Raw genomic sequence first — 23512 nt, 5'->3', positions numbered from 1 at the left:
AAGTTTGGATCTCAGTGAATGGAAGGAGGGACACAACCTACATGTACTGTAGTAGTAGATAGGATCTGTCTGTCTTTATCCGACAAGGGATGCAGCAGTTATGTAGTGCTGTTCTGCCTGTTTATTACCAGTACCAAGGTTAACTTATTTCAATGCCGACCAAGAATGTGGGTCAGAAGGGGCACAAACTGTGTGTTTGGTAATATGTGGCAGAGAATGTGAGACGTAACCTTTTCACTGCCGACAGTCAGAGGAGACTGATGACAGCACTTGGGACTGGAGCTCTCGCTTCTATTTCCTCCCAGCGGCAGCCCCCCTGAGATGATGCAGAATAGCTGCAGACCCAACGATTTAGGATGCAGCACAGCTACATAGACAGGGAGAGGGGGCGACAGGAGGAGAGGACGGGGCATAGATAGATGACGTCCTACAATAATGGGTGTTACCACTACATTAATCGTAGGGATTTTAATTGTAAAGTAGCCAGTGGTGTGTTTGCCTTGCCTGCTGCTTACATGTGAGCTGCAGTGCTCCTTCCCCCTCCTCCTCCCACCTCCATAGCAGACCTCCCCCCTCTTTTGTGAGGTCTGCAGATAAGAGACAGAAGGGATAGGGCTGGCAGGCTATCAGTACTCTCTCACTGCACCACAAGGAGCTACAGATAGAGGAGGAAAATAATATATTAGGAGACTGCAGGCAAAGAAGACAGAGATTACATACTGCACACGGACAGCAGCAGCCTGGGCACATGTATGGACTGGTCTGCATAGCAAGGTCCGGCCACCTCCATACAGGCATGATCTGCTGATGGTTATGAAGAGGAAGGCATTCCCCGATTTGTAGCAAGCTGCATCATTACTACACTGAATGGGGATTAACGTAAGCAAGGCAATGCAAGCCAGCAGCCGTCTCCGGCTCACCCACTTTCTCCAGCGTTCATGAATCGGCCACTCAGCATTATTGCTACTACGCTGCTTTCCCTGGGTATACTGCCTGAGATTGTCATTCATCGGAGCGAAGGAGAAGGGAATAGGGGTCCCCTCTGTTGTGCCAAGCTGTGATCTAACTTGTACAAGGACTTTGGGGTATTAGTGACTGCACTGAGGGCAATCGGTGGCTCTACACAAGACGTGTGCTCTGCACATCAGCAGCACCCCGCAGTGGTGTAAGGGGAGCAGATTGTAGCTAGAGACAGACCTGGGAAAATGGCCACTCTGCTGCGGAAAATAGGACTCATTCGTCTTCACGACAGAGATACAGAAGACCCCAAGCACTATCATCACCACCACCGCAACCAGCAGGGATCACTGAAGAACAGCAAGGGGAAGAACAGCAGCAACAAACAGCAAGGTGGCTCAGCAGGAGGAGGAGGAGGTGGTGGTGGTGGTGGGAGTAGTGGTGGGGGCAGCGGCGGATGCTGCAGCAATAACTCCACCACTACGTCGGAAGGGATACTTGTCCAGGCTGATAGCAAGGGCAAAAAGACTGAACAGTGTCAAAAGGACAAGCACTGTACAGCCGGGGGCAAGGAGAAGAATAGTGCCAAAGAAACCAGCACTCCCACCATTAAGAAGGAATCCAAACAGCAAGGTGTTGGAGGTGGCAGTGGAGTAGTAGGGAACAAGCAGAATGGGGGCTCCTCTTTGCAGCCCCTTGTTCCCCCCAACAGGCAGCACTGTACCCAGGTGAGGAGCAGGCGGCTGATGAAGGAGCTTCAAGACATCCGCAAGCTTAGCGACCACTTCATCTCCGTGGAGCTGGTGGATGACAGTCTGTTTGACTGGAACGTCAAGCTGCACCAGGTGGACAAGGACTCCACCCTCTGGCAGGACATGAAGGAGACCAACACAGAGTACATCTTGCTGAACCTTACCTTTCCGGACAACTTTCCCTTCTCACCACCTTTTATGAGGGTGCTGAGTCCCAGGTTGGAGAATGGCTATGTGCTGGATGGGGGAGCTATCTGCATGGAGCTTCTCACCCCCAGAGGATGGTCCAGTGCCTACACGGTGGAGGCAGTCATGAGGCAGTTCGCAGCCAGTCTGGTTAAGGGCCAGGTAAGCATGGGGACGACATCAGTCAGATACTGGGATGGATGGTATACATAGCAGTGCCCTTGCTCACTATTCCAGAACATCTCATTCATTATGTATCCCTTTATATATTTATGTGTTTTCCACGGAAGTCTCAATAATAGAGCCACATTGAATTGTGTATATTAGACAAGAATTACTGAAAACAAGTGAGTGTAATATCAGATTTATAACCTCAAAGGAATAAAACAGCATTTTATTAGTCAACACCATTTCCTATGAGCATACAATAATTGGTATTAAAAGTACTAATGATAAATGGGAAAAATTATTTGTTTTCATTTAAGTATATAAAAAATTACCCCTCATAACACAGATGTAGATCTTATCACATGGAAAATAAATCACTCTTCCTTGCAAATGAGATAGTGGCTCTTTCATTGTTCTTAAATAGTCACTGAGCTTCAGGAGATTGTGAGGATTGTAATTAGGCAATGACCATTTGCTGACCTCAGATTTTCATTTACTGTCTAGCATTTCTATGTTATTTTCAGATAACATCTGCTTGTAGTGTTATAGGGTATAGAGCCCTAAGGAATACAGAGCAATCAAGGACACCTCCCTGCTACGAGGCTTTGTACCATGGGTGATTTAGTGCAGTAATAAACCAAATCATTGTGTATTGAAATATTTCCTGTATTTGCTATATCGCTTACAATGAAATAGATTTTTACAATAGTAATATTTGTAATTATAGAAACATTATTGAAAGATCTTAAAACCTGAGTTAGTTATGGTATACATTTGATCACTTTTTTAACTAGTAATTGTGTTGATATAAAAAGTAAAATGATAGCCGTTCTAATATATATAGTGTTCATTCTAGACTTCTTTTGCAGGGCGCTGCACCCTGCCCGTTTTTTAAGCTTCTAAATGCACCTTGACCTTCTGTATGTGCCACCGCTGCGCTGACATGCCGCTGAAGACTATAGGGTATATTCAATGCCGTCGTTGAAGCCGTCGTCGTCGATAGCTCGCCATCAGAGTATTCCACACCGACCCCTTCACTCGCCGTTTCCGCATTTGTGGCGGAATCCACTGCGAGGATTTTTGCAAAACATTGAATACAGCGAGGGGGGTTGGACCGTGAGGATGGCCATCCTCGCTGTACAATACCCCCTGCCGCTGCATGTGGCCCACATTACACCTTTAATTGCGGCTGTCTGCTCACCTGCCGCTGGGAGACAGGAAGATGCAGGAGTAACCTAGGCGGTGTGGCACAGCCTACCTTCCCACCCGGCTGCCCGCAGATATGCCACTGCTCTTCCTAAAGTACTTTTCCTGGCCTAGCCTGCGGACATACACCACTCTGAGTGGCCTTCTACTGGGCCTCCAGAGCCTGAGTGCGGAGCTTGGGGAGACCAAGGAGGGTGGCCTGGGCAAGGCAAAAGAGGCCCGGCCAGCACCCTGCCCTAAAAAATTCTGAGTGAACACACACACACACATATACAATTTTTTTTTTTTAGGTGGGATTTGATACGTCCTGACTTCCTTAGAACAATGAATTTATACACTGTACACTGTAGGTATTGCTTATTGTACAGTATTTTTTTTTTTTTATCAAATCAAGGAAATTCTAAGTATCCCCAATATTTAGCAAAGGATTAATGGAGAAAGTAATGTAATTATCTACTAAATGAATACCCTGCTCCTACTATATTACACTGTAGAGAGCAAGCCATTGCTCTATATGGCACTATTACGTATTCTACTATTCAGGTAGCAGGAAAACATTATAAAATATGTGTAAAAGCTATACTTAATGGCATTATATGAAGAATGTTCTTATTTCAGCCCAAACTTCTCCAATCAGTAACTGTAGCCGGCTGAAACTCCACCTACTCTCCACTCATTTGGTAATTACACTGCCAGTGTTCCCTGCCTCTAAATTCCAAAACCTTAGATCTTTGTTTAGGTAACCAGACAATGTCTAGGTCGACACCAATAGGTTGACATGCACAAGGTCGAAATTGACAAAAGGTTGACATGCCTAGTGGGTTCATATGGTAAGGGTTAATACATGAAAAGGTCAACATTAGTTTTTCCAGATTTTTGGACTTTTTCATACTTTACCATACATGTGGTCTCCGCTTGGAAATGGTGACGTGCCGAGTACAGCTGTAGAGGAGTGAGGCACCTGGTTCGTAGCATGGCAAGCAGCACACTTGGGGATGTTCTAATGTTGACATTGACACCAAAAAAAGTGAATATCTCATGTCAACCTTTTGTCAATGTCAACCTTGTGGATATTGACTTTCTTCGGTCAACCTAATGACTGTTGACATAGACATTGTTATCTTCGTTTATCTCCACTTAATCTCTTTTCCTTAATACATCTGCCCCAGTATAATCACTAACTGTTGAGATATTTCTGACTACATCACTTCCCATTTTGTGGTAACCATCACCATCTCTCTTTAAACTTATCACTTTCTCCTTCACTACCTCTGCCTCCTAATGCTAATATCACTAAACATAACATTGATTCTAGCAAAACAGTATCCTTTTTGTTCCTGCTCAACTTCTATTATCTCTCTCCTGACTTCCCTATACAATGCCTTCCTTACTTCTGGCCTTGACTCTAGCTCCATTGATCACTACTCGCCCTCGCAGATAAACACCTCAACTTTGGCATTACAAATGCATGATATACCTACAAAAGTTTTCAGTAGCAGTGAAGGGAATTACACTCTAAAGCAGACTTTCTCCAATCTCAAATTTGTGCTCTCCCTTTCAAGAACCTCTTCTCCCAACATCTAGCATCTGTCATTGTCAACTCCCTTCTCTGCCCAACTCATCCTCACCTCTCCTCCCCACTTTCTGCCCTTCACTTTCCACTTCACATCTTAAATTGACTTCATATGTCAGGACATCACATCCCACCAGACTTTTAGCACCTTGTCCCATCCTTTCTCAGCTTTCCCTGCTCCATCCATCTTACCAATTTGGTACAATGTACTTGGCCCCCGATTTCACCTCCCCTCTTGATCCTAACTCTCTTGCTTCCTCCACTACCTGTCTCCTTCCTTTTACCATCTTGACCACCTTTTAAATCTCTCCCTCTCTTCAGGCACTGCCCCCTCTGCATGAATGTAAGCCTTAGTCTTACTATTCTTCAAAAAGCCTAACACACTCCGCAACTACCATCCGATGTCTCTGCTCCATTTTTCCTCCAGTCTACAATTCCCTTACTACCTTTCTTTCCTCCCACTCCATGCTTGCCATTTCAGTCTGTCATCCATCCTCCGCACTGTGCTGAAACTGCCCTAAAGTCAGCAGTTACCTAGATGGCAAATCTTGGGGCCTCTACTCTCTGCTCATTCTACTCAACCTCTCTTCTGCTTTGGCACTTTGGACTAATCTCTCTTAGTGTACACGATAATGCCCTCTCCTGGCTGTCCTCCTACATTTCTGATGATTCCTATACATACTTTCTATTACAATCTGTCCTCAATACTTCCACCTAGTTTATTTTACTCTCCAAACGCACATCTTCAGAACCCAATTCAAGATTTCACACTTACAGATGGAGCCATCCTCATCTAGCCCTTTAATAGGATTAAGTGAGTAATTGGATTACCCTGCTAATCCCCTACTCTATTCTATTTATTGTATTGCAGCTGAGAACAATAGGCCTTGGCTCAGCATGGCTATCCAAAGATGGCTAGATGAGGCTGGCTCCATCTGTACTTACAAATTCCATCAGCCAATTCTCCCCCATATACAAATTTCCCCTTTAAAACTTCTACCCACCCTCTTCACTCCACGAATGAATGCCACCTCTCCTGCCAATTAGTTACTACCTCTAAAGGCCCATACACTGTGGGCGATACTCACTTTTACCATTTGAGCTGCTTTCAACTCAACAGCCACCCAGTGTGTATGGCCCAGCGATGAGCAGTGAGCGCTGATGCGCTCTCCTGCATCATCGCTGCCCTCCACCGCTCATCTGCTGGTATTACCAGCATCCTGCTATGGAAAGCCCAAAAGAGAAATAGACATAAAGAACCTTGAGCGCTAAACTTTGCCCTGCTTGTCCATCAAAAATAATAGTTCAACAATAAACTATAAAAGGAATCAAAAAAATTTCAAAATTTAAGGACTTCTCACAGCGCTGGACTTTTGGATTTGGAGTGAACTTGATGTTAAATAGAAATATACGAACCAGTTTTTATTATGTTCAAAAAATTTGTAAAAAGTTCCAATAAAAAACACAAATATCTTTTTTTTTTTAAATATGAAGAATAAAAAATATATATTTCACAAACGATGTCACTATGCAGGTATACAGTCAAAAGGGATTGATGGAATATATATACCAGACCTTTTGGGGTACTCCCTCTATATATCAGATGACTTCATGGGATTAGATCTTTTACCCGGGTATCCCACAATAGTCAGATGAATATACTTGAAGGACCTTTTATTTGGACCGGATTATGAGAAAAAAAGGAAAATACACTCTCTCCCGTCTGCTGGGATCTTGATTTGCACCAACAGGACCTCTATAATCCTTTTCCTTATGGGGAATGTTCTCAAAACCGGGTAGCTGCACTGCCACTACAGCTATCCGTGTCCCCCTGCTGTCAAGACTTTAACCCATGGGTCTTCAAACTGTGGCCCTCCAGATGTTGTGAAACTACATGTTCCAACATGCATTGCCACATTTTTTCCTATAAGAGCATGCCAAAACTGTCAGGGCATGCTGGGACATGTAGTTTCACAACATCTGGAGGGCCACAGTTTGAAGACCCATGCTTTAACCCTTTCAGGAGAATAATCTAATTGTTGGTGGCCGCACTGCCACTACAGCCACCAGTATCTCCCCTCCTCTACTATAGGGTTTCTGCTGCGGTCTCCTCAAGATCAAAACACCAGTATTGAACCAAACCTTAGCGTATTCCTGCATTTGCTGCTCAAGCCAGGAAAACAGTGTAGCGGCTCCGGAGACAGATAGCATGTGTCTCCGGCGGGTGCACAATCCTAAACTGTTGAATCAGCTGTGCGCTACTCCCTCACCTGCTCCTGTAGCTTGCGACCGGTGGTTCACTCCAACAGGCCGGTGACAAATATAAAGAACTCCCTTACTGCGCTCCTCATAGATGTCACACTTGGCGTCTCTGGGGTCTGTATATAAGTGTCTCTAATTTCACATGCTTTTCAATTACAGATTCTTTCAATCTCCCTATCAGACTCTCTACCTCTGTACAAAGCTTCAAACATCAAGACTCACTTATTCATCAAACCCAGTCATTTCTCCATTTCTCATCCTAACCCACTGTCTACCCCATCTACTGCATGTTATGCCTCTCGGCCTGCTATTCTATTTTAGAATGTAAGCTCTAATGATCAGGGCCCTCTTCCTTCATGTGCTTTTTATACATTACTTAAACTATCATCTACTTCATACTCCCTACAATGGCTCTTAACCATTTGTTTCTGCCACCATGCAGCTTATTTGCTTGTTGTAACTACTGATATAGGAATCTAAAAAAAAACATGTACATGTCCTGCAATGTCTTGTACTGTAAAGGCCCCCATCCACTAGTGAGGTGTCTCTTAGCAATAAGTTGGATACATTTGGCTTGCAATGTGGGCGGGACATTCCCGGGTGAGCTGTCATTGCGATTTGCAACTTTCCTCTGAGTCATTTTATTTTTTTACGTTATTTCTATAGTGCACACAAATTCTGCAGAGAATTGTACAGAGAATATTTGGACATTCGCATCAGTCCATGCCCCAGTGGAGCTTACAATCTACATGCACACACTTTCATTATAGGGTTAATTTTGTTGGGAGCCAATATAACTACTGTACCAGTATATTTTTTGGGTTGTAGAAATAATTTCTCACAATCAAGTGAGATCTGCGATTCATTTTTCACAATCCAATGAGATCTGCGATTCATTTCTCACAAGCCAGTGAGATCTGCGATTCATTTTTCACAATCCATTGAGATCTGCGATTTATTTCTCACAAGCCAGTGAGATCTGCGATTCATTTCTCACAATCCAGTGAGATCTGCGATTCATTTCTCACAATCCATTGAGATCTGCGATTCATTTCTCACAAGCCGGTGAGATCTGCGATTCATTTCTCACAATCCAGTGAGATCTGCGATTCATTTCTCACAAGCCAGTGAGATCCGCGATTGAGATGTGAGGCGAATGGGTGCGGCACTGTCATCACAAACGCAGGAAAAGGACACGCAATGTGCCAGTTTTCATTCAATCTATCGCAGCAATGCATCCAGAGCCGGCCTTAGGCATAGGCAAACTAGGCAATTGCCTAGGGCATTTGGAATGCATAGGGGCATCAGCAGATTCTGCTGATTAAAATGATATGCAGCATGCCTATATTCTGTGTGTTAGTGAGGTTGTATCTGCATATGAAATAGTGTATTCATGGAAATCACTGTAACATAGCATTCCGTATGCAGGTACAGCCACAGTCGCACACAGAATATATTCATGCCACATATCATTTTAATCATCAGAAGCTCCTTGTGTGTGCTGGTCATAACAATGCAAATAAGGCGAATTTTCAGAAAAAAAAGCCCCCAACGTTAGCAGAACTGGCCAGGAGCTGCATGTACTATTGAGGCAAGATGAGGAAATATCTGTGTCCAAGCAGAGGCAGAGGTCACAGTGTTAGCGTCTGCGCGAGTGCTGTCTGCGGGTGGGTTGGTTGTGCAATAGTGTTCGGCATATGTTTTAAGGGGCATTATGTGTGTCATGTATAAATGCATTAATAATGTGTGACATGTGTAACAGGCATTATGTGTGTAATGTGTATAAGGGAATTAATAATGTGCAACATATGTGTAATGGGCATTATGTGTGTCATGTGTATAAGAGCATTAATGATGTGCAACATATGTGTAAGGCGCATTATGTGTGTCATGTATAAACGCATTAATAATGTGCAACATATGTGTAAGGGGCATTATGTGTGTCATGTATAAATGCATTAATAATGTGCGACATATGTGTAACAGGCATTATGTGTGTCATGTATAAATGCATTAATAATGTGCAACATATGTGTAACAGGCATTATGTGTGTCATGTGTATTAGGGCATTAATAATGTGCAACATATGTGTAAGGGGTATTATGTGTGTCATTATGTGTATGAAGGGCATTAATAAAGGTTGGCATAATGTGTAAGGGGCATTATGGTTATAAGGACATTAATAATGTGTGTCATGTGTAAGGGGTATTACTGTGTGGTATTATCAGGGTTGCCGAGAGAAAGGGGTACGGGGTACAAATTACCCAGGCCAAAGTCTGATGGAAGGTCCCAGTGGGGGACCCAGGCCCCCTCCCCTTAAGTGACAGCAGCAGCTGCAGCTCTTCTCCTCTGCCCAGCACACACTGCTTTGTGCTGGGTTGCAGTGTGGCCATGGAGGTGCTTAAAATACAATATTTTCTCAGGATTTTTTTCTAAGGGTATAATGTGAATAATGTGAGGAGTAATGTATATAAGGTAAAGTGGTACTACTGTGTAATGTAACGTGAATAAGGGACACCATTGCATGATATAATGTGAATAAAGTGGCACTACTGTGTGGCATAATTTGAATTGGGGGTACTATTGTGTGGCCATGCCCCTTCCCAGAAAGAACACACCCCTGTTTGGGCTGCGCACCGAATGTGTGCACTGTTTCTATTTAAAATATTGCAGGTAGGAGCACCAAAATGATGACTGCTATGATGAGAGTTGATGGTGCTGGGAAAGGGGAGCAGGGTCAGAGGCGGAACTAGTGGCGGTGCTAGGGGGCACCAGCCAAAATCTTGCCTAGGGCGTCACTTAGGCTAGGGCCGGCTCTGAATGCATCTCAATCACACAAAAACAGGCCATATCCCACTAGTGGATGGGGGCCTTAAGTCCTTGTTCTCTTGTTTTGCTGATACAGATGTCCACATTCAACTATCCTCCTTTCACAATAAACAGACTGTCCAGTCACGCCATGCTGTGCAATGTTAATAGAATGCACAAACAGTTTATGTCTATTAAAATAATGTGCAACATGCCTATATTCTGTGTGTGACCCAGGCTGTATCCGCATATGAAATGCTACGCTACAGTGTTGTCCTAGAAAACACTGTAATGTTTAATATTGTATGGAGATACAAATGCGGTTGTACACAAAATATAGGCATGCAGCATATCATTTTAATCAGTGTGTGCTTTTCGTACACATAGCAATGCCAATTAAAAAGACACCAGACACTAAAAGGGATGCACAGAACCTGTCAACTCACTCAAGTCAGGTATCTGTTACTTTGCGGCGTATTGAGGCAAGATGGACACGTTTGTATGTTTATGTATCTTGTTAGGCACAGTGGAACATTTGTGGTGCCATAAAATAAATTTTGTTAGTATTAATATTGCTACTACTAATTTGTTTATTGTTATTATCGATAGTGTATGTATATATATATATATATATGTCATATATATATATATATATATATATATATATATATGTGTGTGTGTGTATAGATATTGGGTAACTTGAAAAGAGTTCATTAAAGGAACTGAAATGTTGTTGTGTATATTGGGCTATCGTTCCGTATCCATTATTATGTGAGTGCCGCACATCTGGTATACATGGATTTCGTCTTTATGAAGGCCCCAGAGCATTTTTGGGGGTGTGTCCAGCACTCTTCTTGCAACTGGGCAGCCCCCACTCTGCCCTCTCCCTCCCTGCACTGAAGAGATGATGTGCGTAGGCGCATGGCATCTCTTCAGCGGTCACCAACTCCCCCCCCCCCCCTGTGGGACATCCATGGGAGAGACTCCATGGAAGGGAATCCAAATAGCTAGATTATCCGGCTGTAATTGGGACAGTTGGGAAGCATGAGTTACAGAGTTTATTAACAAGTAAACAAAAGCAAGACAGTGGCTTACAGTTCAAGACAGTATAGGACAATATAGGGTGTATAAACATTTCTGCATCAGCAGTATTAAAATACTTAATAGGGTGGCATAAAACTGAGGTCTTAGATGCCATCTAAGTCTGGAGATCATTTAGGTAAAAGAAGGAAGGCCACATGAGGGAAAAGTGCCCTGCTTGTGAGATATTACATTCTAGAAATGACATAGAGGTATCCAGTGGCAGCTCATACCTGATTGGGGGAGGGGGGCTGCCTCTGTCCACAGTGGGGGTACCGCGATTCAGGCACCCCCCTCCCCCTGTCATCGCTGCACAGCTGTAGCTGCAGTCGCTGCCTCCTCTCCGGAGTCCCTGGCGCCAGTGCTGATGACAGGCGCCGGGACTGGTGCATGCGCAGTACAAACATATGTACTGTGCATGTGGTCGGCTTAGGCAACAGCCCATAGAAGGATCTATGATCCTGGGGCCCGTACAATACAAATGACAGGCACCGGGACCAGCGCGTGTGCAGTACCAATATAGGTACTGCACACACGCACTCGCCGTTTTTGCACGGCAGCCCGCAGCAAGGCGTTCCAGAGGGAGGGAACACCTCCCAATGGGACTGCCTTGGTGACTGGCAGGTCGGACTTCCAATTGGAAGTCACTGCCAGTCACAGTGAAGCCAGTGTAGTCTCACAGACTGCATCTGGCTTCACTACAGTGGCAGATTTTACCTGGGGGGGGGGGGGGGGGGGCTGCAGCCCATGGTAAAAACCGCCACTGGCTATTCACTAGTTCTTTTATTGAGCTATCTATAGCTCTGCACACTAGAAACCAGTATAGCCAGCAAAATGAGAATAGCAATCAAGTAAATCTGCATTGTTCATAAGAATATACCCGGAACTAGATACCAGACTCCAGTATATTTAGCGCTGGATGCTGGAATAACATTTAGTTACTATCACACATATGTAATAGTCTGCGAGTTTAGAAACCTGTGTGCAATGGTTCCTAAATGTAACTGTAGATTGAAAAGACATGCAGATTTAGTAATTAGCAAATATACATATGGGTACACATGATAGGCAAATAACATGTACAAAACTGTCATTACTATTGGCATTGTGTATAGGGGTGCTCAACCAGTCAGGATTCCAACGGTCATTAGTCCGACTGCCAGGACTTCGACAGGGGGTGTGATTTCTACAAAGCCCCTTGAGTGCTCGCTGCACTCGCCATGCTGTGGGATCGGTGTCTCAGTGCGATCACCACAGGTTCTGTTCTTCCTCTATGGGGGCCGTGGACCCCACGGGGAGATTAGCCCCTGACAGTCGGGATCCAGACTGTTGAGCATTTAACACGTGACATCAGCCGCCCATCCTGAGCAGGTATCGACCCGCCTGCCTTCCCACTCCTGCCCGTTCCCTTCCCACTCCTGCCCAAGCGAACGCCTCTGCGAGTGTAATGCTTGCCAAAGGCGTTCGCACAGAGGGTCTGCACATGCATATTTCCCCACATTATCCCTATAGATTGTAAGCTTGCAGCAGGGCCCTCCTACCTCCAAGTCTGTGTGTTGTTACCCAGTTTGTTTTATCACTGTTTACTATTGTAAAGCGCAACGGAATATGCTGCGCTATATAAGAAACTGTAAATAAATAAATGTGCATGCGCAGAACCCCACCATCGGAAACTGGACTAAATTCTGCCCCAACTGCCCTGAATCAGGCCCAATGTGCAATAACTAATGTTACTAATTGCTGGCATCTTATACTAAGTCTCTATAATGATGAGCCCCAGTTGTTGACAATTGGAGGCAATAAAGACATTTTTAGAAAACCATTTGTCAAAAGCCTATTAAACACTACTAACGGTCACACAGCTAATGGTCGTTCGCTGCTTAGTTAGCTGCTTAACGCCTGCTGCCCTGCAATTCCCCACGGAAGCATACAAATGGATGTGTATTCTGACACATACATTCGTATGCGAGCAAACGGGGGGGGGGGGGAATTATTATTTTTCCCCATGTTCTCAAATTGAAGTCAGTCTAAACTGACTTTTATTTGACTTGGAAATGTCTAAGAATGGGGCGAGCACTGACATCATGTGCTTCGCCACACCTGGGAGCACCCACCATTTTTGTGGGTAAACCCAGAAAATGCTGGGCATCCTTATGTGCCATCCCCCTGCCCACCCTGATGTGTACAAATGCCTTAACATTTGCACAGGGGGGCTGCAAATGCGCATAATCACACATGTGTGGTCCCCAAAACATGGGAATGGGGACGAAATTGGAAAACACTGAATGAACTAGAAGAACTTCCCATGTGTATGATATAATAGTAATAGGCATAGATACAAAAAGATTGCATAAACATAAGATTATTTGTCATTCGCCTTAAGCTGGGCATACACTAGAGTGACTTCTCCCCTCGGAGAAGGTGCCCACGATCCCCCTTCCATGTCACCCTTGACCTTCCATGCCATCCCAGCAAAGCCTGCCTGGCTCGGAAGCATTCCAACAGATCGCTTCTGCAGCTGGTGCGCCTCAAAGGCTCTGGTGCAATGCGCACGGGGCCACACATCGCATTGGACCTGCTGCCAATCACATGCAATTTGTACGCTTACCATGCATTTGATCACTGCAATCGCATGAAAAAAGCCCAAATTGCATGTAATGCATGCTTGGCTACATCCCTGCCTTATGTATGAAAAGCTTCTCTCATATTTACTGAGCAATTTTCTGACTATCCTCATCATGGCTATTGGGGCATGCTATAAGATAGGGCCTTATTGTGGATCACTCTCAGAGGCAAATTCCTTCTCAAATGGACAAAACCATGTGCACTGCAGGTGGGGGCAGATGTAACATGTGCAGATAGAATTAGATTTGGGTGGGGGTTTTCTTCAAAGTGAGATATATATTGCATTGTAGAAATAAAGCAGTCAGTATTTTCACTGCACAGAAACAAAATAACCAAATCTAAATCTCTCTGCACGTGTTACATCTATCCCCCCCCCCCCCCCCCCCCGCAGTGCACATGGTTTTGTCCATTTGAGAAGTAAACCAGAATAAGGCCCATAGTCTGTGATTAATGTAAGCAATGGTCAGGAGAGTTGTGTCTTACCCCAAGGTATTCTTCTGATTAAACATTCTTACCAATAAATATCTTGTGAAGCCCATGTGCTGAGGTGGTATGTGTGGAATTTTTATGTCACCTTAAAATGTCAACTAAAAAGGCTAAAATGACTAACCTTGGTTGTAAGAGGTCTGCACGTGGTTTCTTTTATCTATTTGAACCTAATCAAGATGTCATAAGGGCTCAAAAGTTACTTCAAATAATATCCATTTTACCATGTCAAAACCCAATTTTCATGTTTACAATTAGGCTAAATTACTACATCACATGTGCATCCAGGCGCTAAAAATGAGGTCTATTGTGCTCAAGGCAGCAGCAAGCGTGTGTGCGTGTGTTAAGTGTACTCATATGTAAGCATATGTATTTAACCTAAGACTTCATCAATAAATTCCATTGTTGTCCAAAGCATTTTGAATACATGAATGTCAAAATCAAAGGATTTTGTGTACGGCTAGTACAATGTTACTATTGATGTCATTCAAATAAGCTTGTCAGGTGTTTATTTATTTATTTAAATTAACTCCATTTGATTGTTGGCAATGACTGGTTTCTTTCCATTTCCAGCAATTATCTATTAAATTTTGGCTCTGATCCTGGTGTTCTGTTACATTCACTGGCACATACTGTATTAAAGTAATCTCTCTTTCATTCGGAGATCATGTTAAACATCTGAACTCCAGCAGGGATACTTTTCAAAGTTGACACTTAAAATTTTAAATATCTACTTTCTAAAAGGGGTACTTATATGTTAGTTGGGCGCCCACTTTAGTTAGTACGCTCATACCCCCACTATCCATGTCGGCATGAAGTTGATTTGATATAGTGTGGCGAACGCAGCGAGCCACCAAGCCCGAAGCATGGCGAGCGTAGCAAGCCCCGCGAGGGGACGCGGAAAACTAAGCAAATAGCTTAGTAGGCGCCCAACTAACATATAAGTACCCTAAAAGGCCTTATTTACATTATTTGTCTATAAATGTTTAATGAAAGATATGATTAGTTACTTTGTATACATTTGTATCTTTGCATTTGCTAATATGACAACTAAGGATTTTTTTCCATAGACGAGCGGTACTTGCCACTTAAAGCGATCATATAAGGTGGTATATTTGCGTTTTTAATGTGTTTTCCATGAACTATTCATATATTGCATTTTTTACCGATACAATCTAGAGCCAGTTGTACGTATTAATGCGTGAGAAATAGGTCATTTCTCATTGAAATATATTATAAGAAGCACTAAAATGTAAGAAAGTAATGGTAAAAATGACCCAGTTGACTCGCATTTAACATAATTCACAATTTTACACATTAAATGGCCATAAAAAAACAGATAATTGTGAAGGTGACCTCAGGCTATGAAATGTATTCATGCCTCTCTAAGAAAGTAAACATATGGATGCTTTAATGTGCGTTGGCAAGAAGAGTGCTATAATTCAATAATTCACATGTCAAATATTTATAAAACATATATTTCACTTCTTTACAATCTCATAAGGAAAATCTAGGCTACTTAAAATCATTTATTTCTTATTTTTATATATATATATATATATATATATATATATATATGCCAAGTAAAGCATGTATAGTATAATATGATTGCATTTATTGTTTAAAAGGGCATTGACCTTCAAATAATTCTAATTTATTGGCTTGTAAATGTCTTACTTGCAACATTTACAAAGTACATTGTTTTATTGTCCTGTCGTTGGCATGGCTGTGGTAATTTTTTGTGCAATAGATCAGATTGTATACACCATATTTGTGTATTGTATCTAAAGATACTTGAAATGATAAACTCTGTTTTGTTGATATTAAGGTCACAGAAGGCAGCCAAGGAAATAAAGAATATAAAAAGTTGGCTGATATGTCAAATAATGTGATATTTTTACACCAACTCAAACAGGGTGTGGTATATTAGGTAGAAAAAGTCAACCTACATACTATAAATCCAAAATGTTGTGTAGCTGGATTGTTGCCCAATCTGGAGGTTAACAGCTATGGTAAAGTACACATAAGACATAAGACAGGCATGGCCAAACTGTGGCCCTCCAGATATATAGCTTTTCAATATTGGGAAGGTGGAGGTATTCCAGTAGTTGGACACCATTAAATGGTAAAATGTGGATATGCTCTATGCATTATCATGGACTATTCGTGGTGTGCCTTTCTCTGTCTGATGTACAGTCTCGTTTAAGGCCAGCCGATCTGCACTCAAGAACAAGTATAACTGGTATAAAGTTGAATTTAGTCCGCAAGACCGGTTTTCACTGTCCCTCTTGAGGTGTGCACTGGTATAAGGTTCAGTGGAAATTTCCACTGAACCTTATACCACACTTGTTCTTGAGTGCAGATCGGTTGGCCTAAAACGAGACTGTACATCAGACAGAGAAAGGCACACCACGAATAGTCCATGATGATGCATAGAGCATATCCACATTTTACCATTTAATGGTGTCCAACTACTGGAATACCTCCACCTTCCCAATATTGAAAAGCTATATATCCTCCTGCAGATTTGTATTAGAACTCGCAATCACACAAAGCTGTCCACTCGATTACATGCAGATAAAGTCTGTGGCAGAGAAGTGAAGACCCTAGCACCAGCACAGATTTTAATAGAAACTTCCAGAATAAGATTGCGCAGCAGTGTTTATAAAGGACCCATTGTTATAAAACGTCTAGTTGGAGACTCACCCCATTTGAAAGTGTCATGGGAATAGTTTCAAAATCATTTGCAAACCCCTGATGAAGTCCTTGATATGACGAAACGTGTTGGGAACGTTTGTTTGCTAATTTGAAATATACTATTGAAGTCTTTTTATGGTCTGGAAAACCACCAATACCAAGTGGAATAAGAGATTTTTTAATAAATGTTTATAAATTTTGCACTTTACTTTGATTTACTCTGATTTACTTTGGAATTAACTAAAGGCTATTACAGAACCAATTACTGAAGGTTCAACAAGGGTGCCAACTTACAACTGTTGTCCACATTCTCCTTTCCCCATCCAACAGGGGTCCTTGTAAGTCCGGCAGCCGAGAGTTAGTAATAAACAATAAGGTGGCGCGTAACAAGAGTCTGCTCCCCATTTATATATATATATATATATATATATATATTCACAGTTCCCACAGCATGAGATAAACCAGCACCAGTCCATGTAAGCAAAAAATTCAATACATATTTATTGTCCACAGACAGCAAAAAGGACCAATCATGGTCATGTCAGAATCAACACCCAATAGGCAATATAAGTGATACTTAGCATTCCTGCATCAAGTATAGGCAGCGTCTCCTCGACGGCCGTTTCGGTGCCCAAGCACCTTTTTCAAGAGGGGTCACCCCTCTTGAAAAAGGTGCTTGGGCACCGAAACGGCCGTCGAGGAGACGCTGCCTATACTTGATGCAGGAATGCTAAGTATCACTTATATTGCCTATTGGGTGTTGATTCTGACATGACCATGATTGGTCCTTTTTGCTGTCTGTGGACAATAAATATGTATTGAATTTTTTGCTTACATGGACTGGTGCTGGTTTATCTCATGCTGTGGGAACTGTGAACGTATTTAACCGGACCTGGCACGGTCATCTATACATAAGTGAAGCTGGTGCGATACTCTATACTGCCTATATATATATATATATATATATATATATATATATATATATATAAAGAGAGGTTGAGTATCCCGTATCCGAATATCCGTTATCCGAATTATTCCGAAAACCATACATTCAAGAAAGTGAAAAAAAAAAAAATTTTTTGCTAAAAACTCACTGGGGACATTTGTAACAGCACCACTGAGGACAGGATATGTAACTGACACTATATATGTCCAAGAAAATGATTGCTTGGCATTCAAATTCAATATCTGAGATAGTACACAAATTTTGTTTCATGTATTGAAACCTTGTTTTTTGAACAAATAAAATATATTTGTGTGGATTTCATGTGTTTGATGTGTTTATCTATATAATAAGTTGAAGAGTCTGTGTGCGTGTGTGTGTGTGTGTGTGTGCGTGTCCGGTGCATTGCGGACACACCGTGGCACTCAGAGCCCCCAAATTTGGCAACAAGGTACCTCTATACCCGCTGGTGTGCACCTCGAAGCCGTTTTTGTGATATTTCACTCAGAAATTTAAAAAACACCAAGATTCAATTTGCCTTGAATCAGGATCTGGAAAAAAAGAATGACGATCTGGGAAACAGATGATGACGGAACAACACCACACCTGAATTCATTGCTCCCATTGAAAAATAATGCAAACACATTCCAACATTATGGTGGAGGATTTCAACAATAAGGAATTTTTGGGGATATACATATAACACACACACACATACACACGCACACTATACTTGCATACCTCACCCTCTCCCTGGTAATGTGTGAACCTGTGGTGAAATACCCTTCTTATCAATTAACCAGCTCACAAAAGGTGACAGTAATCAGACATTACCAGGGAAGTCCAGGAACAGAGCATTTTCTCCCTGAAAGAGAGAGTCAGGTAGGCAAGATTCACACACACATAACACACACAGTACACCACATACGCACACACAGCTAGGGTGACAAACTCATCCCTTTAATCCGGGACACATATTAATTACTCAGGTTCTGTGGCTGGCTTTCACCTGGTTTTAAACTACCACACTTCAAGACTCCATTTCACCTGGTTTTAAACTGCCACAGAACCTGTGTAATTAATATGTGTCCCGGATTAAAGGGATGAGTTGGTCACCCTACACACAGCACACCACACACATAGATACATAGCGCTCTACACACACTTATACATTAGTAAGATACACACAACACACCACATGCAGTACAACATACACCCACAAACACTGCAACACACACCCTAAAAGAGTACAACACTCACAAATACACGCACACACACTTAAATATTGCACACATACAGAAACACACAGAACACACACTTAGACATTGCGCAGATACACACAGCACACTACACACTACACACACATATATACATAGTGCATACATGCCGCACACAGACATCCATTCACATCCTCCCTGACTCCGCTGCAGTCTGCAGAGTACAACAGCGGAGGCGGTGTATAGGGTTGCCACCTCATCCCTTTAAAACTGGAGACATATTAATTACACAGGTTCTGTGGCTGGCTCACTTCAAGACTCAATGTCAACTGTTTTTTTGTTTAAACAGCCATCAGACTTCATTCCAACTGTATTTTTTTTAATCAGCCACAGAACCTGTGTAATTAATATGTCTCCAGTTTTAAAGGGATGAGGTGGCAACCCTAGCGGTGTGTGACCCCCATCCAACCTCCATACTGACCACAGGATGCTGCGGTCTGGAGGTTGGGCTTCCCCCATTGATGTAAACAGGAGTCGGGTCAGATGAATGTGACAGGTAGCAGGTGGGATGAATGTGACATGTAGTGTGACATAGAGTTGCATGTCCCTGCATCACCCCACCATCTCTGTTTCTGCATTACCCCGCCATCTCTGCCCTGCATCACCCAGCCATCTCTGTCCCTGCATCACCCAGCCATCTCTGTCCCTGCATCACCCAGCCATCTCTGTCCCTGCATCACCCCTCCATCTCTGTCCCTGCATCACCCCTCCATCTCTGTCCCTGCATCACCCCGTCATCTCTGTCCCTGCATCACCACGCCATCTCTGTCCCTGCATCACCCCACCATCTCTGTCCCTGCATCACCCCGCCATCTCTGCCCCTGTATAACCCCACCATCTCTGTCCATGCGTCACCCCGCCATGTGGCATAATGTGAATTTTGGCTTAATCCAGGTGGCAAATTGTGAATTTTGGCTCTATCCGGGTGGCATAATGTGAATTTTTGCTCAATCCGTGTGCCATAAAGTGAATTTTGCCACTTTCTGTGTCGCAAAATGTGAATTTTGGCTCAGTCCAGGTGGCATGATGTGAATTTGGGCTTATTCCAGGTGGCATGATGTCAATTTTGAATCAATCCATGTTGCATAACGTGAATTTTGGCTCAATTTATGTAGCATAATGGGAATTTTGGCTCTTTCCGGGTGGTATAATGTGATTTTTTTTGCTCATTCTGTGTCGCATAAGGGGAATTTTGTCTATTTCTGCATGGCATAATAATTAAGGGGCAAGTGTAAGGGAGTCTACTACTGTTTTGCATAATGTGTATAAGGGGCATACAGCATGGTACACTACACTCAAGGACTTGCCCCCTTTTGAGAGGCAGCACCCTCTTTTTCTGGAGTGTGCACATAACTTCAGCCTTCAACTTCAAAATTCCCACTTCGACCATTGCACACACATATTTATACGTAGCACACCTCACACACTTACACATTGGACAGATGCAACACATTACACCACACCACAGTACACACACCCACATACACTACAACACACACAAAAACAGTACAACGCACACAAACACACAAAAATAAATGCATCATAGGTGCTAAATCTCAGGAGTGGATGGGAAATTCATCAACACACACCAGCTATCAAGTCAGGAGTGGTGCGTTTCAAACAACAACAATACCACCCCTGATTTCATTGCTGGCACTGAGTATCAGTGCAAACACATTCTAACATTATGGTGGAGGCTTTAATAAATTACAATCTTGAGCCATAAATGCAGCATAAGACAACATTTTACAGCAATTTTGGAAATTTAAAAAAAACCAAGGTTGTCCCGGGCAACGCCGGGCGGGTCAGCTAGTACAGCATAAATGCAAGATACTTCAAAATACATCATTGAAATATTAAAATATTCCGAAATACGGAATAATCCGTTTTCAACAATTCTTCTGGTCCCGAGCATTTTGGATACAGGATACTCTACCTGTATATATATATATTTCTTGATGTTGTTTTGATCACACGGTTTTCACTTTTCAAAGTCTTTGAGTGCCGCCTCATTCCTTAAAGTATTTAATTTTTATATATATATATATATATATATATATATATAAATAGAGGATAATCGGCACGCCAGAATAATTGATAATTGCCGCGGTGCCTTCCAATCAAAGATATATAGCAGGAAGCACCCAACACACAAAACGGCGATGAGATAAAGCACGCGGCACTCCACGGGCTTGTAAAGTGAATTAATTTATATTAGTGCATAAAAAATCTTAGGGCGACGTTTCAAGATCGGTGAGGTCTTTTCATCAGGTCCATAACAGATCAAGTGCATTATTGTCTGTGCACTTGATCTGTTATGGACCTGATGAAAAGACCTCACCGGTCTATAAGATAGAATGTGCCCGCATCTACTGAGTTTTAGCAAAATGTGCATATGCCATAGCACTTATACCTATCTCTGGCCATATTGGATGCATTGTGCAGGTTTCTGCTCGTCAATGAAATGGACCTTTTGAAAACCCATTACACGCGTATATAATCAATATGCCGATCCATCGATTTACATTCAATATAGAAGGATCGATAAAAAAAATGATTGTATCCATGTGTACACAGCGCCAATGCAAGAGCTTATGCCGATAAACCGCTTTCTGCACTTCTGCAACGGGCAGGATCGAATATTCAGATCTTGGACCAGATGATTTAAGCTTCAAAAGTGATAAAATGGAGAGTGATACACATGAACCAATCAGCTCCTGTCTGACTTTTTTCAAACACAGTATGGGACATGGCAGGTAGGAGCTGATTGGCTGGCTGTTTATCACTCTCCATTTTATCACTTTTGAAGCTTAGTGCATCTGGCCCCTTATTTGCTGTTACATTTATAAAGGTGTGAACATCTTTTCCCATAGAAGCCTGTAATAGCCCCGTATGCATGTGCTATAGTCTGCACCGTGTGTACAGTGCTCACAGGAGCTGAAAAGGGATGAAGGATGATCGGGAGAGTTTACTCCTATCAGCTTCCATACATTGGACAAACATAGACAGTCCAACAGACATTTCATCTGACAGCCTGAAACCCATCAGATATTGTGGCCATAACACTGTGAAATATTTCATGGCGCATGGCAAATTCTATAATTCTTCACCAGGGGAGGAGACATTTCCCCATTCCTCCTCTGTGAAGGAACAATTAAATGTGGCTGCTTGCCCGCGGCAGTGCATTCATGGCCAGATGCGTGGAAAGTGCTATGATCTCTCACATACACTAATAATCAGCTGATAAGACCCGTAGTTGCATAAAGCATACATTAGTCCGACTTGTCCTAAGTACAAGTCGGACCTGATTGTCCCGGTAACTCCCCGGGAGGGATCACATGCGATGGCACTTCAATGTGCCAAGTTTTGCATGTGATAAATCACATGCGATTTATCACATGCAACTCCAGGGGAGCTGCAGGGACAATGAGAGCGGGGGACAGCAGCGGGAGTATGCCCACGACCAGAGTGCCAGGGAGGGGGGGGGGGGGGGGCGGCGAAGGGAGCCGGGCAAGAAGCCCCTGTCGTCAGCAGGACCAGGGGGGGGGGGGGCGCAGGGAGCCGGGCAGAGGAGGAAGCCACTGCCATCAGCGGGGGCAGGGGAGCGGCACTGAGAACCACGGAGACGGACAGGAGAGGACGTTGCCGGGCAGCGGCAGGAGCAGAGCACTTAAAAAAAAAAAAGCCCATACAAATGAATAGGAAGCCATTGATTGGCCAGATAGGTCTCAGCCAATCAATGGATTCCTATTAGTTTGTATGAGTTTTCTTTTGTTTGAAGTGCTCTGCTCCCGCTGATGCAGCATATTCTCTGCCCTGGCCCCTGGCCCCGCTCACGGCAGCGGCTTCCTCCTCTGCCTGGCTCCCTGTGCCGTCCCAGCTGCTCCCTCCGCCCGGCTCTGGTAGCTCCCCCGCCAGCTGCAGTCCCCCGCACGGCTCCGGGCAGCACATAAGATTTAGCAAATCTTATGTGCAACCCGTTCGACCTCCGCACTACCATCTGATGCGCATCGGGTCGGGGGGGGGGGGGGGGGGGGGGATGTCTCCATATTCTATTTGGGATGATTTCATGGCCTGATTCATCCAAATCGGGCAAAATCATGCCCAAATCGCATAGTGTATGGGGGCCTTAAGCGTTGTCTGTGATGCACATTGCACATGCATATTCTGAGTCCTGTATATGGCAAGTGAATGCCTATTCGTACCTGCTGTAGCCAGCATGGGTAGGTATAAGTGTCAGTGATATGGATGTAGTTAAAGGGGGATATATTTAATGTTGGGTTACGACTGTTAGGCTGCTCCAACAGCCGTGACCCTGTCCCATTCTCGGCCGGCTCAACGCTCATTTCGCAGGCGGGATTCAATATCCCTCCTGCAGAGCACCGAGAAGGGGGCGTGGCTGTGAGAAGCAGCCGTGAATCGGTAAGCTGCCAGGAGCTCGTCAATTCCCAGCCGTTCTCGGCAGAACAAGCCCAACTGTTATGAAGTCGG

At 43.4% G+C, this 23512-nt stretch overlaps 1 protein-coding gene across 1 annotated transcript in view; it reads left to right on the top strand.

Moving 5' to 3' along the window:
- Positions 1–464: 464 nt before the first annotated feature.
- Positions 465–23512, top strand: part of UBE2QL1 (ubiquitin conjugating enzyme E2 QL1) — a 69557-nt gene continuing 46509 nt past the window's right edge. Inside the window, exon 1 of the mRNA XM_083188117.1 lies at positions 465–2057. Within this exon, the coding sequence (XP_083044243.1) occupies positions 1206–2057 (852 nt within the window). The 5' untranslated portion in view covers positions 465–1205. The remainder of the gene's footprint in view (positions 2058–23512) is intronic.

This window comes from Crinia signifera, chromosome 5 (genome assembly GCF_055691185.1).
Source record: "Crinia signifera chromosome 5, ASM5569118v1, whole genome shotgun sequence".
Lineage (NCBI taxonomy): Eukaryota > Metazoa > Chordata > Amphibia > Anura > Myobatrachidae > Crinia > Crinia signifera.
This window is presented reverse-complemented; position numbering and strand designations above follow the sequence as displayed.